The following is an 18,309-nucleotide window of genomic DNA, read 5'->3' on the forward strand; positions in this document are numbered from 1 at the left end:
TCTGAGTTTCAGCTGTTAATCATTCCACCCCTGTAGTACTGAGTTATTTTCCTTCTCAGTGCTTGGACAGCAGAGGGGGCAATAGCAGCGCTTCAACATTCAGGATAGAACAATGCTTTATATATGCTTGGTTATTTATTTAAAGCAGGGGTTTGGGAAACTTGGCTCTTTTATGACTCATGGCTGGCTCAGGAATTCTGGGAGTTGAAGTCCACGAGTCATAAAAGAGCCAAGGTTGCCTACCCCTGATTTAAAGGATCTGTATGGCTGCTTATGTTATATAAAGTATCTCTGGATGGCTAACAGGTAAAGAAATAATACAAAACTTTCTCATACCACCAAACATCATAATAGTTCCATCACAAAACTACAAATGGGAGGGTCTCTCTCCCTCTCCCCGCCTTCCCCCCTCCCATCGCCCAGATCTTAGCAGCCATATTAAATAGAGCGATATTATACAAGAGTTCATAGAATCAGACAATCAGGTTGCTGAGCTTTTGTTTCTTAACATGATTAACATAACTAGTGCTGCAATTAATATAATCTATAACTATTGGGAACTTGTAAAAATCAGCCTTGTAAAGTCATATGTTTACATGGGGGAAAAACGAATTGATTAAAAAAAAGAAGACTGCAGGTTACTTGATCAAATTGATTTATTTTTCATGTTAGCTGAATTACAAATAAACGCATGTTTATGCAATTGCTACATTAAGATGCTTGAAACAGCAGTTAATTTTTAAAAAAAATAATCATCCGGAAATAACAGAGCACTAGTATTCTTGTTTAGCTGAAGTTTTGTGCAGTAAAAAAAACATGTTCCCTGTCCTTGTGTCCTTACCCACCAATGGTTTTTATAACTTGCAAAAGACAATTGTGGCTAAGCATCATGAATATTCTCTTGTCATTTGCGTGAGCTTCAGAGGTAACTGCTTAGCAAAGTGAGTAATCTTTTACGTAAAACCTGTGTAAAAATGAGCAGTTATTAAACAGTGGGTAAATCACTCCAGTTATTTGGAGCTGTTTGGGTCTAGCACAGGGGTGTCAATTTCATTGAGGGCCACATCAGCATTGCGGTTGCCCTCAGGGGGCCGGGTGGGTATGGCCAGGGTGGGCGTGGCTAGAGTGCGTATGGCCTACTGGGTGGGCATGGCCAGCTCTGCATCATTCGCATCAAGGGTGCCCATGGGGGCCTGGGCAGGAGTGGGACAGATCTGAGGGTCTCTGGCAGGAGGAGGGTCCCTGGGCCAGGGCCAAGGCAGTGGGGGCCGTTCCTTCACTGTTTCCAGGATGGCTTCACGGGCCACATGAAATCACGGGCAGGATCTGCCCCCCGGGCTTTGTGTTTGACATGTCTGGTCTAGCGCAAGTTTAAAGTCATTGCTGTGGAAAACAAACAGGGCTGTGCTATCTGAAAGAGATTGCAGTGTAGGAGAACCTCTAGATCAGGCAACCTCGGCTCTTTTATGACTCATGGACTTCAACTCTCAGAATTCCTGAGTCAGCTATGCTGGGAGTTGAAGTCCATGAGCATACCCCTGCTCTAGATAAAGAAGGCAGAAGCGGCTTCGTGAACTTTGTAAACAATTTTTCTGCTTTAACAATTCTAAAGAGTGATGCTTTGCACAGCCTTATCAAATAGAAGTGCAGCTCAAAGACAGTAAAATGTTTGGCAGCTTGTGCATATGAGTTGCAATATGTACAATTACCACAGTGTTTCAGGTATACCGTGTGTACTGCATGCTACAAAACAAATACTTGTTAAATGTCCCACATCGATTGCCCATTTGTCCTCTAATAGGATTTTTTTTAAAAAACCAGTTATTTTCTATAAAACAACTTGGAAAAAATACCTAATGTCAGTAGTCTTATGTTGCCAGTACTATACTTTGCTTGCTCTTTTGAATTTACAAAATACTAGGTAGCTATGCCTTCTTTCAATAATGCAAAGGGCAGATAAATATTAGAAATAAAAAGATCAGTTTGATCATAGAATAAGGAATGATAGAGTGATGAAATCCAACATAATAATAAAGACCTCTATACGTAATACACTAGAAAGCCAGATTGAAGTAATATTAGAATTTTGCCATGTAAGCTTCTTCTGATCCTGCTCAGCTCTTAAAAAAACAACACTAGCATGTTAAATGATATTCAGAAATGAAATGGCAGTTTGGTAGCTCATTAAAGTGGGAAGAAGATTCTTATGACCACTTCCAGTTCGTAACTTAGCAGCTGTATTGTGTAACTGAAGTTCTAATTAAGACTTCGAATGCTGCCTTCTGGCTTAATATGTTACAATAACCTAATATGAAGATAGAACGTAGGTGCATTCTCTTAACTCAAAAGTGTTCAGTTCTACAGTTCTATAGTTTCACTTAGCTACAATTTCAGGTAGTACTACTCTATTTTACAGCACTCACATTACTCTAGTAGTATGTGAACAATTTGATTCTCCTTGCACCTGGGGGAAGACTTGAGTGGCATCATGTTCCCATCAGATAAACTATCCATCAAGAGATGTACAATATTTTCCAGAGTAAGCTAGTTGTCAAATTAACCTAGTATTGTAACATATGCATGAAGCTCTAGAATAATTGATAAAATGGAAACTAAAGGAACAGTAGAGTTTCCATTTATTTCCACCAATTATTCTAGAGCTTAACACAGATGTACAATTATAGCTTAATTTCAGAATTTTCCAGAACTTTATTCTGGTGTTAGAGGCTCCTTAGATGATCTGAGCTGCAACAATTCTTTCAATCTCATATTTAAATGTATGTTGTGAACTTCAGTGCCCCCTATTGTTGCAGATGTAGTTGTCTCTGTTATGAGGTTTAGTGTAGGCAAAAGAGGAGTGAAAAATGAGGTGGTAATATTATAGCGAGGAACAATAAGCCCTCTACTGAATAATAAGTCCTTGCCTTGCAATATAATCATGGCATTGCACATGATTCATTCAATAGAATAATGGCTAGTGGGTTATTTTGCATACTAGGTATGGGTAATTCCAAAAAGTAGATTAGAGAGATTAACAAGATTAATTCTACCTCACCAAATTCTTGGTATGGTTTTTCTAATCTGGAAACGTGACTTTTTAACCAAGAAGTACTGCTAACTCACGAGAAAAATTAACTCTTCTACAGGCTAGAAATTAACCGTGGACAAAGCCACAGCCAAAACATAGTAATGACCTTTCTCCTATCTCCCTCCATTTCTTTTCACATAATTCATTTCTGAAATGACATTTGATATCAAGAATGAGAGGAAGCCTAAATCCAGCCTAGATCAAGTTGGAGATGATGGAAGTCAGGTGGGATACCTTATTTTGTCTTTGTTACGTTGATCAAAATGTTCTTAACAGACACAGGAACAAAATTTGCATTTCTGAAGGAGAAATTACATCTATTTAAGATAAGCTAGTTATCTTGCATGTCTGAGATTTTATCCCATTCCCTATCACATTTAGATGGGTTATTTTTATCTTTCAGACTCAAAAAGATGTGCCCCGAAGTGATTTGCACTTATTCCGTATGCCCATCTAACACATAAACATTGAAAATCAGTAAATTTAAAGGCAACAATCATAATACATTCATTTGGAAATAAGTTTGATTTCATTTAACAGTCTTTGATTTGAAATAACGTCTATGTAAGATTATATTATAAAGTATTCATTAGTAACAAGTGAACATATGGGGGTGCTCCATCACAGGAGATTTTTAAGAAGAAACTAGACAGTCACTTGTCTGAAATGTTATAGGTTCTCCTGCTTGAGCAGAGGGCTGGACTAGAAGACCTCCAAGGTCCCTTCCAGCTTCTATTCTATTCTATTCTATTCTATTCTATTCTATTCTATTCTATTCTATTCTATTCTATTCTATTCTATTCTATTCTATTCTATTCTATTCTATTCTATTCTATTCTATATATCTAAATCTAATCTTAGCTAACAGACTGGTTTTTACTGAAAATCACAGTGATTTATTTATTGGGGGTTTTATGCCAGTTCAATACAGAGGGACAATGAGTAGCTTATATTCCCTTCTTTCAGTAAGAATATTCAAATAGCAAAACAATTAATGCCAAGTAATTCACATGTTCTGAAATGGTAATGCCAAATAAGAGAAAAATAGAGTTGCTACTTCTTGAAAAATAAATCCAATTCTCCTAAATCTAATTCTCCTATAATTAAAAAAAACTTTTTGAAGGTTTTTTTAAAAAAATTAGGAGAATTAGATTTATTTTCTTTCTTACAGATCCAGCAATTTTCCTCTCTATGATGGGTGGACAACCTTTGGCCCATCCCTTCAACCTGTGCCAAATCTTAGTGGCAAAATGATACAATTTTGGTTATTTTTCCAGGTTTGGAGGTTGTTTCAAAAATGAGTTTGTCTCGAGGAATCTTCCCAAAACCATCCTTATCTTTAACCATTCCTCCTACTGCCAAAGGCCAAATCTCTTCCAGTGATGTCCCTTTTGGTTTGGTTTATCTGCTGTGGATCTTAGCCTGCTCACCTAAGCTACAGACTTTAGAGTGGCAGGTTACAATGGGAATGCCTTTGCTTCTTTCTGTTCCCTGTTCTTTCTCTGCAAAACCCCCATCTAGTTCAAAATGTGGGTAATTTCTTTTCCCTCTCACATATTTTATAGGTTTGATAGTTTGTAGAAGAAGGTGTATCGAGAGAAGAAAATTTGTCTGCCTTGTTAAGCCTTGTTTTCTGCGATTGCGCTTAACAATCTCTCCCATTCTGCAAATCTGATGCACCGATTGTCCAATGTCCAGTATAGCCTCCCTTAAGCTATCAAGAGCGATAAAGCCCTCCTGTCAGTAGTTAAAATCAGGTAGAATGGAGAATTTAGAAATTTGCTATCATTGCAAGGCACGGCCCCAGTCTGTGACTTACGTATAACTGTCTTGTTTTCTGATCTGAAAGCCTCAAAAAGGGATGCGATTGCATGAAATCCAAGTCTAATCTCAGATGGCATTTCATCATCCAGAGAAAGTCCAGAACTACACCCTAACAAAACTGATAATTGTTGCTGTTAAGAAGGGGTTGCTCCACTTCTCCCAACTCACAGGATTCTTCGAAGTAGCTGGCGGGCTCACATCCGCTGTCTTCTTCCTCTCTGGGGCTGGGTAAGTTTGTATAATCCTTCACGATATGAAGGAGGAGAGGAAGAGAGAGAGAGAAAAAACACAAACATACTTCAGAGTCTGAAATGTGTAGGGAAAAGAATTCAGACCCGGGTCGATAGAGATGCTCTGAACCAGCCAGGCAGCCTTGTCTCTCTCAAAAAACCCTGAGCAACTGCCCGCTGAACTTTTATTCACCTTTTTCTGAATACCAAATACAACATTACATAAACCCCATCAAACTCAAAAAAATAGGATACATAGTGATAATTGGATACGTAGTGAGAACTTCTCAGGTGCCTATGAGATCATTACAAAAACAAGATACTAAAAGATATATGTGAAAGCTCTATCATAGCGTTTCCCAAACCTCCCACATGCCATCCTGTGCGAACCAGGAGAGTGTGCTCATCACTGTAATTCACATAGAGGCCGATAAGAGACGTTTGGGAAAGCTGAAGGTTGGGAGGCCAAAAACTGGCCATTTCCACAAAATGTGTTCTTTTGAAAAAGGTAAATTAAATTTAAATTAATTAAAATTAATTTACTGTGGCCTTGAGATCAGTGTTGCATTATTTGTATATTTATCCACACAGAGCACTCAAGCTGTTGTTTATATCATTTTACCTCCTTTTTTCATTTTCCCCCAGGCATATAAATGACTGTGTTTGGGTGTATATGTGGAGAACAAAGTTTAAAGGAGAGAAGGAGGAGCAGCATAAGGCGTTTATGACAACCTTTATGATAAAATAAAAAATGTGAAAGAACAATCTTAGAGGCCTGAACCAGCTAGTTGTTTTTGAATTTTTATAAAGTAAACTATTCACCTGTTCCTTAATGGCATCCAGCTGTTTCTGAATTAAGGTGCAGATCTGACTGAAAGTAGGCCTCTGAGTGGGCTCCAATTTCCAGCATGCCGTCATTATATTGTACCTGCATTGGAGACGGGAGATGGGCAAGGAAGAAAAATCTGAGTCTGATACTTTCAGAAGCAAATTGCATGATAATATTGGATGGTCCCTGGCCTTATAATTCTGGCTTAGAATCTGCATCTTTGGTCTCCTTGGGTACTATTGTGCCATCTCATTCCTCCTTCGGCATGGTTCAGGCTCCATGACCCATCTGAGGGTATTTTGAAAAATATTATGAATGCATGAATGGGAAATTAGCAGTTAGATTATTTGTGGGTATCCTAAAGCTTCTGTTCCAGACTGCCTGCATGTGGTCATTAAATTCAATGGGTTGAATGTCTGAGTGGACGTACTATGGTGCTGCCAAAAGCAACTAACCGACATGGCTGGGGGTCTTTTGTCAGCATAAACACCAACCTTTCTGAAAGGAGGGAAAGGAGGGAATCCCATATAATCAGCCCTGATTGGATCATTTATAGATTCACTCACACAGGGTTTGTGGAAAAATGAATGGAATTCAATTGTACACAAATGATTCCCATGTGACCAGAAGAACCTGTAAACAGGTGGGCAGAGAAACATCACAAGCATTCTGAGCAATATCTCGAAAGATATCAAGATTCCCTCAGGTTTTTTTGGATGGATGGATAGATGGGTGGATGGGCACCTGTAGCTGAATTTCTTTTACTTACATATCATCCGGAGCAAAATCTGGCTTCCCCATATGATATCCTTGTTTCACAAGGCTGTAAAACTTGTTATTCACTTTCATGCCAGGATAGGGACTTCTTCCTATAAATACAAGAAAATAGGTAATGCCTGTATAGACGGAAGGACCCTGCAGTTTTAGAATGCTCCCTATAAAACTAGCTAAAATTTCTTAGGAGCCAGTTTCACCTCGGTTATTCTTTGCAGGCAGTTTGAGAGCAAGACCAGAGAAAACAGAGGTACAAAGACAACAGATAAGCATTTTTCAGGCTAGGAGCTATATTTCTTCATTCCATCCTGCTTGGGCTTTGCAGGAGTCATGATTAGTGCTTGGAGCTGAACCTTTCTGATTGTTTTAAGAGTAAAAATATTTAATTTTTGGATGATTTTTCCCCATTAAAACCCACCAACAATGTGGAAATATCTTCCTGGTTTAAGGTGATTGAAATTTTGGAAGGAATGCTATAAAAGCCTTTCATTCCTGAAAACTTTTCTTGACTCCTCAGAATGAAGTGTCCCCTGCTATTTGTCTGCAGCAAGCCAAAACTGCATTGAAATGATAGCACATATATAGTAATGTGATGGTCCAAAACTGCTCTGATATACTGGCATCCCTATATATCTATATCTATATCTATATCTATATCTATATCTATATCTATATCATCTATATCTATATCTATATCTATATCTATATCTATATCTATATCTATATCTATATCTATATCTATATCTATATCTATATCTATATCTATATCTCATCTATATTTTATTTTATTTAATTTTTATACCGCCCTTCTCCCGGAGGACTCAGGGCAGTGTACAGGGCAATACAATAAAATACAATATATAAAAATTAAAAGAAATATTAAATACAACAGCCCAATTCAATAGATTAATACAAAACGTTAAAATACCCCTAAACCCATCAGACCAGGCTGGCTTGTTTGAATAAATATGTTTTTAGGTCACGTCGGAAGGAGCGAAGGTCAGGAGCTCCATCTCTCTCTCTCTCTCTCTCTCTCTCTCTCTCTCTCTCTCTCTCTCTCTCTCTCTCTCTCTCTCTGTCTCTCTCTGTCTCTGTCTCTCTGTCTCTGTCTCTGTCTCTGTCTCTGTCTCTGTCTCTCTCTGTCTCTCTCTGTCTCTCTCTCTCTCTCTCTCTCTCTGTCTCTCTCTCTCTCTCTCTCTCTCCAATGCAAGCATGTAGGTGTTGCCAAAAAGCCAATGCAGTCCTAGGCTGCATTAACAGAGGGATAGAATTAAGATCAGGTGAAGTAACACTTTACAAAGCCTTAGTATGGCCACACCTGGAATAGTGCATTCAGTTTTGGGCACCACAATATAAAAAAGATGTTGAGATTCTGAAAAGAATGCAGGGAAGAGCAACAAAGATGACAGACAGGGGACTGGAAGCTAAAACATATGAAGAAAGATTGCAGGAATTTGGTATGTCTAATTTAATGAAAAGAAGGACTAGGGGCGATATGATAGCAGTGTTCCAATATTTGAGGGACTGTCACATAGAAGAGGGGGTCAACCTATTCTCCAAAGCACCTGAGGGCAGGACAAGTAGCAATGGCTGGAAACTAATCAAGGAGAGAAGCAACCTAGAACTAAGGAGAAATTTCTTGACAGAACAGTTAAACCAGTGGAACCTCTTGCCTTCAGGTGCTCAAACACTGGAAATTTTTAAGAAGAGATTGGACAACCATTTGTCCAGCATGGTATAGGTTGGATTAGAAAACCTCCAAGGTCCCTTCCAACTCAGTTATTCTGTTAATCATGTTTTTACATCATGAGGTGGGTCCACAGGCATGAACCCCAAAGCTGTATTTTTGACAAAGCCTTTCCACACAGAAAGACGCAGGCAGGCATAAACAAACCAATAAAGAAATGTTCTCCCTTACCTAGGGAGAATATCTCCCATAGGAGGATGCCATAAGACCACACATCGCTCTGTCCTGTGTAGACACATTCAAAGATGCTCTCCGGTGCCATCCATTTCACTGGGAGGCGAGCCTGGAATGGTACGATATAAACTCAGAGAGGAGGAAGCCCTTATGCTTAGCATTCTCCACCGGGACTGTAGAGGTTAAACATTGGAGCCCCTTCTTTGCATGCAGATGATCCCTGAGATTTCCAGGGAGGGATACTTAGACAGTGGCTATCAATCAATACAGGCATTTCAGTGCCAGGTAAACCTTTATGGGATGTAAATGTATAGATTCATTCCAGTTACTTACATTGCCTTTGACAACATAATTGCTGTCGTTCACAATATCTCTGGCCAGGCCGAAGTCACAGATCTTGGCCACTAGTCCATCAGCCACTAGCACATTCCGTGCTGCCAAATCTCGATGGATGCACTGGATTCAAGAAAGAGAGAAAAAAAGGGGAAAGGGACAAATTGATTTTCTTCTTATTTATTTTTACCTTTTTTTTAAAAAAAAAAGAAATAAATAACTCAAGGCAGCATACATACCTAACTCTCATTCCTCCTCTTATTGCCCCCACAAAAACAACCATGTAAGGTGAGACTAAGTGATTGGCCCAAGATCACCCAGAAAAGCTTTCATACCTAAGGCAGGATGGGAACTCTTTGTTTCAATTTATTGATCCTACAACTTGATTAGTAGCAAGGCAGATATAGCCCAGTTTGGCCAGTGCAAGGGTACTGTATGGTACTTACAAATGTTTTTATGTGGTCTAGGTTACTGGAATTAATGCAATCTAGAATAATGGGGAAACTATAGTAATCCTGAAAATTTACAGAGGACAAACAAATGAAAAAGAAGTGCCATTTAGGACAGGGGTCTCCAACCTTGGCAACTTAAAGAGTTGTGGACTTTAACTCCCAGAATTCCTCAGCCAGCCAAGTTGAAGTCCATGAGTCTTAAAGTTGCCAAGGTTGGGGATCTCTGATTTAGGACACCTCATACAAAAAAAATCATCTTTCTGATTGTGCCAATATATCTATAAAAGATTTAATCATTTGTGGATATGTTTGGCTAATTCAACTATTTGAATTAACTATTGCAAAGTTATTTTTGTGAACTCTTCCATTGTCTTTTTCTCTTGAAATGGAGGTGGATATTAAAAGATCAAAATAATACAAATACACTTGGTTGTTCTTTCCTTTCTTATAAATGTTACTTTGCAGCTTTTCCTGTCTCAGTGCATTCATTATTTAAAGGTTGACAGTTATTAGGGTACCACATAGGCAGTGGTACTTAGCTACACAACATTTGTATAAACTCTGTATAGGAAGAGATGGAAAGATCTATTATTTTATAGAATCTGTGTCTCAGCCACTGGATTTTTTGTTGAATATAATGTTTTTGGACAACTTCTGCTGTAATAAAGAACCAAAGAGAGTGCTCTTGCCAACATGATTTATAACAGGGGTCCTCAAAAACCGGCCCAAGGCCCACTATGGGGCCATGCCCTGTTTGCAACTGGGCTGTGTGAGGGGCTGGTTGGCACACTTGCAATGCATGCAGCTCGATTTGCACGAGCGGTGGGCCAGTGCACACACACACACACACACAACTTGACTTGTGTAAGCAGGGGGCCACTCAACTTGTGCGAGTGGCAGGCTGGTTCCCCTCTCTCCCCCCACTGGGAGGAAAAAGGACAGCTGTTGCTAAAACTAAAGTTTATGTCAGATTGCCCCTTGCTTCCTACAACATTTAAGCAAACACATATTCAAATGGATGCCCAAATTTGTATATTAAATGGGCAACCATTATAATTTTTCTCAATCAATCAATCAATCAATAAAATCAATCAATCAATCAGTCAGCCAATCAACCAACCAACCAATCAAAATGCTTCTTTTTATGCTGGTTAGAAAAGAGAGAAAATGTTCATATTATCTTTAACAGGATTGTATACTCGCTCTCACACAGACCCTATTTTTTAAAAAAAGCCATACAGTGTTGTGCCTTAAAGATATAATCCCAAAAAATACTTCAAAGTAGTATACTCTCCTAAGAACAAATTCTTAGATTATACGAGGATTGTCTCAGGAATCACAGCACTATGAACTGATAGGATTGTATATTATTCTGTGTAATAACAACAAAATTCCTTCTTGGTAGGACGATAATACAGGAAAACAAGCTTGGGCCTGAACTCCTTTTAGGATGATGATATGCATTGTCAGGAGAATGTCCTCACATTTTTGGAAGCCAGGAAAGTCATTCCCTGAGCTACTTGGTTGGAGAACTGCAGCAAAACAAAGAGATCAAGAGAACGTGGGTCTTCTTTTCCTTCACCTGATACCAAACTTCTTCCTGGATTGGGAGAAAGTTCACAGAGGTCACTGAAGGTATGCCTTTGATAGATAACGATAGCCACAAAGAGGGCCATGAAGGCAATTTAGCAGTAAGCTGTTAAAATAAGAAAGGTCAAAAAAATATAATTCTCAAGAGAAGTGAACACTCTGAATCTCAAATCACTCATGATAACAAAGGCCTACCTACCCAGAGACTAAATATAAGTAACTCCCAAGGAACTAATGGAATTAATTTGTGGTAGGCATTTGCAAGAATGAACTGGAAATTGCTGAGCAGAAGGAGATTTAATAGTTCTGTTCTCTTTGCTCATCCATAATTGCTTGGTTTTGCTTATCTATGGGCTTTACATATAAAGAATTGCTTTATGAGGGCTGTTTGGTGCTTTCTGAGTTTGCTAGCATTGATGATGTTACCTAGTTTGGGTATTGAAATGTCTGTAAGAAAATAACCAAGCTCAGAGAGTACCAAAGATCCCTCATTTCAAACCAGAGCTTCAAATATTCTCCTTTATTGGAACTGTTTTATATTTGGAAAGGATTTGGGACCAGAAAATGTATACACCCAAAGCAGCTTTAATTGTGAAATTCACTTTAATGAATGATGATTAAAGAATATAAATGACAAAGGTGCAAGGGGTAAAGACGCAATTCACGAACAATGATTTGCATGCAAAATGACTTCCATATGAAAATGGTGAGGTTACACATGCTTCGAAAAGAATTTGGAAAAGGCGCTTCCAATTTTGTGTGAACAGTCTTCCTTAAAGCAGCTTGTCATTATTCATTGTTTTCTGCATGAGTCTGAAAAAAAAAGTTGCAGCCCCTTTAGGAAAACATCTCACTAAAGTTAATGCAGCATGTAAAATAGCAAAATTTTTTTTAGGTAGACATGCAGTCTCCATGAAACAAGCTGATCCTACAATAAACTTGAGGAACCGAGTAAAGACCGACTGAATGGTGTAATCTATAAATATTACAAAATAAAAGAAAAAGAAAGTAATAAAATACCCCCCCCCCACTCCCTCCCTCAGCATATAGAAGGATCATGTCCAGTTCTGGCTTTTCTGATAGCGGTTTGAGAGCAATGATCTAATGCATACCCTGCACACATTGAAATCTGTGTCCTGTCTGAAATTGAGGAATTTAAGTAGAGCTGTACAAAGAACATTGCAACAATGCACAAGCTTTATTTATGGCAATATAATTTTAACATCTATATCTGCTGTATTATTGTTGTACAATGTATACACATATTATTATGTGTCCATATGCATTACTGGGAATATTTAACAATTACAATTATAGGTAGTAGCTAAGTATTAAACTTCCCAGTCATCCCAGAGATGAAATGTTCCCTTTTTCCTGGATCACACTGAGTTGGCTGGCCTGAAAAATTTCCAGAAATAAATCATTCAGAATAGGCGGCTACTTTTAGTGTTCCAAACAGAGAACAGCCAAATTGGCATGGTTTGGAAGACAAATGTAATGCTTTAAGAGTTCTCCAGATGGCACATATTTATCCAGTGCTTGCCATTCCACTAATAAGGGTCCTTGGCCAAAACCCACAATGAATGGGCCACCAGCAGGAGCCGTTCTATAAAAACCTTATGCTGTGAGGGAACACTGCTTGTAAAGCAAAAGGGAAAAAAAGGGAGGGGGAAGGAGAATCTAGATGCGCAGACCTATGGTGTATTTACAGTTTAGATAGGTGCTAATTTATAAAATATTTGCAGGAAGGAGCAATGAGGCAGAATGAGTAAGTAAAACTTAGTTCAATTGATACATAATTAAAGAACAAAAAAGGTTGTAAAATAACATATTGTTTTAAGTAAGGGAAGAACTAGGAAGAAAAAAAGGAAATGGAAAGTTGGATAGACAAACTGAAGGATCTTCTTTAAAAAAAGATCTCTTGTAAGAGACACATCACCACACAGCAACTGAACTATTCAGATACAGTCTGGATAACAATGAAGTGGTGAGTGCCAGAACAGCAAATAAATGCCTTTCTGGCTGTCCAACTTCCACAGTTTTGTTACTAATCCACAAAATGGCAGCTGGGGACATAATTATTATCCCTGCATTAAATTTGCCTTTCTCCAAAGGCAAACTCCAGCAGGCCCCATAGTATAATTAAAAAAAAGAAAGACATTGCTGCTCTTTGCAGTCTGCAGAGTTCACACTTGATTCACCTAAGACCAAATTCTGCAGAAGAATTTGAATTAGGGAGAAGATTTGAATTAGAGAAATCTGTCCTGTCTCAAATGATTCAGCTGAGTTTGGATTTGTCTGAAATAGGGTTTCCTGCTTGAGCAAGGGGTTAGACCAGGGGTCAGCAACCTGAAACAGTGAAAGAGCCACTCGGAACCGGTTCCCTCACAAAAGGAAACACTGGGAGCCGCAAAAAATGTGTGCGCACGTGCATACATGCGCACATGCGCAGAACAGGGTTTGACTGAAGAGTGGAGCCAAGGCGAGATATGCACATATGAATTGATTGGTTGAACTTTTTTAGTCCCACTTTTTTTTTGGGGGGGCTGCACGTGGCAGAGGACTGGGAGCCGCAGGAGACGGCTGAAAGAGCCGCATGCAGCTCCGGAGCCGCAGGTTGCAGACCTGTGGGTTAGACTAAAAGACGTCCACGGTCCCTTTCAAATCTGTTATTCTGGTCACATCAGAGTAGAGCCCTAGTATATTAGATCTTGTGCAGACTGCAGTGTTAAGGGAACTAAATTACTAAATTTGTAATAAAATTAGTGTTTAACTTAATTTCTTATTTCCAGATTTTAAAAATGCATTTTGCTGAATTTCATACATTTAAATATATGGAGTTTTCTCTTGACAAGCTACATAAAATATCTTTATGTTTTACAAAGAGTTATTCGGAAATCAGAATTTTTTTTTGAGTTCAGCTAATAAATCATGAAAAGGGACACGGTGGCTCAGTGGGTTAGGACGCTGAGCTTGTCGATCAGAAGGTCGGCAGTTTGGCGGGTTGAATCCCGAGTGCCGCGTAGCAGAGTGAGCACCTGTTACTCGTCCCAGCTTCTGCCAACCTAGCAGTTCGAAAGCATGTAAAAATGCAAGTAGAAAAATAGGGACCACTATGGTGGGAAGGTAACAGCATTTCGTGTGCCTTTGGTGTCTAGTCATGCCGGCCACATGACCACAGACGTCCTCGGACAAGCGCTGGCTCTTCGGCTTTGAAACGGAGATGAGCACCGGCCCCTAGAGTCAGAAACGACTAGCACGCATGTGTGGGGGAACCTTTACCTTTACTAATAAATCGTGAGATGGTTAAGATTTAAACTAGGAAGTTTTGCCCCCAGTTCCAAAATGAGGGTCTCTGGTCACTGAGACAGGCACGATATCAAGCTATTTAGTAGATTCACATTTTTCCCCCTGAAATATATCTAATCTTTTGTTGTTCCATGCTGAATAAAATAATACATGAAACTTTTAGAACTGAAGATGAGGAGACAAATTGGCAGTAAGTGTGTCAGTAGTAGCCAGAAGACCCTAGAAAGATCAGAGAGTAGGCTGGATAAAAAATTGATAGCATCAGCAGGAAGATATTGGGAAAATTGGGAGACAGTGGGATCATTGGCAGCTGTAGTGAGAAGACATTAGTATGATTGGGAGTGTAGGGTTTACATCTAAACTTCTGGTTGGCTGATTAGATCCTGGCCAGAAACAACTTTCAGCCAGTTAAGCCTACCTTACATAATGATTATGAAGATAAGAAGGCCAGGTTGCACTGACTTTTCCAAAGAGAGAAATGCATAGTAATAAGCAAACAGCAATTTAGCTAAAATATTAATAATGTTGCTAAATTTTCTCTTGGCAGTGATCTTTGAGCATTACCTTGTGCTGGCATAGGCAAAGATGTGGTGACCGATTTCATTTCCAAGTAACTGTCAACACTTTGGCATCCAAATCCACTATCGCTGAATGAAAGAGATCAAAAGAGGGAAAAAACATTAATAGTTTTTATCAGTTTTAAGAGCAGATCTATCCTGCCAAATAGTTATTAAGTTTTGGTTTAATTCTAGAAGGTCTACTGAGGAAGTGAATAGGCCAGTTTCCCATACAGGAACAAGCAAGAGTTTCTCTCTCATCCCTGGAGTAAGTAAAGGACTCTTTCTGAATTGTACATAGATCAAGTTTAGGCTAGACTTTCCATGTGTTTCTTGACTTAAAATGTTGGGGAACGGTGTAGGCCAGGGGTAGGCAACCTGGGCTCTTTTATGACTCATGGACTTCAACCCCTAGAATTCCTGAGCCAGTTGAAGTCCATGAGTCATAAAAGAGCCCAGGTTGCCTACCCCTGGTGTAGGCCAGGAGATTTTTGTCAGTTATGGTTGCAATGATCTCTAGCATCTAAAAAAAGGAGATTTGGGTTTTACATATGAGTTTAGATGAATTTCAGAATACCCTCATATCTGTCTTAAAATAGAAATTGGAGTCTCTACTGGAGATTGCAACAGAATAATTTCTTGCTATTTTAATTAATTAAATGTATATGCCATCCATCTCATTCTCCAAAGTGACTCTGGGCAACTTTTTGTACACTTAAATATGCTGTCACTCAATGTCAGCTGTATTAACAAACTGCTAACACAGTTTTACAACCCATATAAGTGGAGGTCACTGATGACTAACTTATTACCTTCTTTGGACGTACTTTTTTCCAAGGTAGATGTTTTTGTAATCGGCCATCATGCTATCAAGAGTGGATTCCAGGTTTAAACCCTCAATTATGAGATGCTCAGCTTTTTCTCTCAGGAAATTCAGCAAGTCCCCAAATGGACAAAATTCAGTAATTACAAGGACAGGGCCTAGAAAACAGAAAAGAAACATCACTTGAAAGTAGAATCATTTTTCTCCTACACAGCAGCATTGATCAGTGAAGTGCTGTCCACTGAAAGAATCACATAGTTAGAATGACCTATGGGTCACCTACTTCTATCCTTTATTTAGAATAGGATCCACTAGACTAGTATTTCTCAGCCTTAGCAACTTCAAAATGTGAAGGTGGAATTATTTTTTAATCTCTCATTCATTCAACTCAGACAGCTCTGAAGGAGAATATAAAAATAAAGGATCTCTCAAGCTGAGTTCAATTTCTGGTACGTTATATGTTTTAAGTTCCTGAATTAAACCATTGGTGGCATTTATAGTTTGATGGGAATCTGATATTTTTAAACAAATTTTTATTGAACTAGTGACTGTCATCTTCACTTGGAAACCTATAATTCAACCAATGATAGGAAAGAAAGGAAACACATTTCTGTGAACCAGAAAGGAAATGCTGAGAAGAATAATTACCTCCATGGGTACATGCTCCTAGAAGATTGACAATATTCTCATGGTGACCCAAATGGCTCATGATTTTCAGCTCAGACATAAGAGCTTCTTGCTCATCTGTATGCGCAGTTGCTGAAATCCAACATGAGAACAATTAATTTGAAGTCAAATATGGGAGCAGGATATAAGAAATAGACATGACACCTAAAATGAAAGCACCAGATGATGGAAAGGCTCCAGGTTAGAATCACTCAGTTGCAAACCTTAGCTAGTGTAGAAGCCCACTTCTGCAACAGTAATGGTTGGGAAAGTGTGACTGTGGGCATCCACATACATTACAACAGGGATACATACTTCCCGAATATTCTTCTGTGGCTCTCTCTGAGTCATTGAAGTGGGTGGGTCAAACAATGGGAGAAAAATGAGATTCCCACGGTGGAGGAATGGATTGTGAAAGCGTCAGAACTTGCAGAAATGGCAAGAATAATCTATTTGCTCAGAGAACAAACAAGAAAAATGGTGGGTTTTTTTTGAAAGACTGAAAACCTTATATATTTACTGAAAGAGGAAAAATGAATTGATGATTTATGGATTTGAAGATTAAGAAAGATGTGGACCAAAAGGGTGTTGTAAAATATTTAAGGCAATAAGAGTGTAATCATCTGTTGAAAAGGTCAAAATCACTTATACATTTCTTAGCAAAAAGGAAACTTTGATTAACATTCATATGTTAAAAGACAAATCAAAATAAAAAAGAAGAGTGCATGAAAAAAGAGAAAGGAAACTTTAGTATATTTAGTAAATATACATTAAAAATGCAGTGAGTAAGGCTGAAGAGAAAACATATAGAAAAAAACAGAAAAATCTTAGTAAATATAAATAAAGAATTGAACTGGGTAGTGCCATAGATAGAAATCAGAATTTTTTCCCGTAAATATGAAAAAATTGAAATTGGTAGGGCAAGAGAGAAAAAAGAAAGCCTGTCTGGTTCCTAGGAGCTGGTCTGATCTGGTACTTACATTTCAGCATTTTCACTGCCACCTTCAAGACAGAATCCTCCTTTCCTAGCCCAAAAGCTGTAGCTTCAACCACCTTCCCAAAAGCTCCAGCTCCAAGGACTTTTCCTGTGAAGTAAATATTGTCTTTTTATTTTTTTATTAAAATTAATATTAAAAATATGCATTTGTATGCAGTAGTTTTAATGATGCACATTTAAGATCAGGAAAAGTAAAGAAATAGACAAAGAAAAAAGAGAAAAAATAAAAAAGTGGGTGGAGAAGCACAAAGTAGATAAACAAGGCATTTACAGGCATCATAGAATTATTTAAAAAAACAGGTGAAGATTTAATTCTATATACTTTATGGGAAAGTACCATTTACAGTAATGACATTTAATAGACAAATAGGTTGGAAAGGAACTTCAAATTTTGTTGAGCTTTACAAGATTGCTACCAAATATGGAGAAATGATTCGATCAGGTTTTTACAAAATGAGTGGTCCATTTTAGCAATCAGTACAGGAGTATTAAAACAAGTTAAACATACCAGTTTTCTCTAACTAGAATATCCCATGTGAATTTAATATTATTCTTCAACTGAATTAATCACTGTTGCCTATTAGTTATTGTACCAAAATTCTGCACTATTTGATTATACAGTTTTTAACTTGTTTGGTGTCTGGGTTATATTTCATCAACAATTTCTATATAAGGCCCAGCAAATACTCTGTATCATAAAACCTTTAAATTTAGTCAAATTTAACCTTTAGTAGTTTTATTAGTAATTTCCCAGGTATTTAATTATTTTAGTATTGGGACTCAATCCTGTTACTTGATACAAATATTGCTTTTCTTCCATGGCAGCCTTTGCCCTTATTGATAAAATAATCTGATATTGAAATATATTGCTATATGTATTCTGTCATCAATTTTAACACAGAACATTTGGCTGAGC

At 38.2% G+C, this 18,309-nt stretch overlaps 1 protein-coding gene and 1 long non-coding RNA gene across 3 annotated transcripts in view; one reads left to right on the forward strand and one right to left on the reverse strand.

Moving 5' to 3' along the window:
* Nucleotides 1-4,940: 4,940 nt before the first annotated feature.
* Nucleotides 4,941-18,309, reverse strand: part of CSF1R (colony stimulating factor 1 receptor) — a 42,846-nt gene continuing 29,477 nt past the window's right edge. The window contains exons 12-21 of one of the 2 annotated variants that reach the window (XM_081320435.1): nucleotides 17,377-17,481; nucleotides 16,379-16,489; nucleotides 15,720-15,888; nucleotides 14,915-14,997; nucleotides 10,936-11,051; nucleotides 9,000-9,122; nucleotides 8,664-8,775; nucleotides 6,741-6,840; nucleotides 5,965-6,070; nucleotides 4,941-5,156 (exon numbers count right to left, since the gene is read on the reverse strand). In XM_081320435.1, coding sequence (XP_081176561.1) covers nucleotides 5,022-5,156; nucleotides 5,965-6,070; nucleotides 6,741-6,840; nucleotides 8,664-8,775; nucleotides 9,000-9,122; nucleotides 10,936-11,051; nucleotides 14,915-14,997; nucleotides 15,720-15,888; nucleotides 16,379-16,489; nucleotides 17,377-17,481 — 1,160 coding nt within the window. In that variant the 3' untranslated portion in view covers nucleotides 4,941-5,021. Of the gene's footprint in view, nucleotides 5,157-5,964; nucleotides 6,071-6,740; nucleotides 6,841-8,663; nucleotides 8,776-8,999; nucleotides 9,123-10,935; nucleotides 11,052-14,914; nucleotides 14,998-15,719; nucleotides 15,889-16,378; nucleotides 16,490-17,376; nucleotides 17,482-18,309 lie in introns of those variants that run through there. The other variant, XR_014025488.1, reaches the window with a different exon arrangement.
* Nucleotides 5,003-12,023, forward strand: LOC308663764. The gene is made up of 3 exons (XR_014025489.1): nucleotides 5,003-5,140; nucleotides 10,857-11,086; nucleotides 11,937-12,023. It is a non-coding gene; the product is annotated as an uncharacterized lncRNA (long non-coding RNA).

This window comes from Vipera berus (genome assembly GCF_964194415.1).
Source record: "Vipera berus genome assembly, chromosome: 2".
Taxonomy (NCBI): domain Eukaryota; kingdom Metazoa; phylum Chordata; class Lepidosauria; order Squamata; family Viperidae; genus Vipera; species Vipera berus.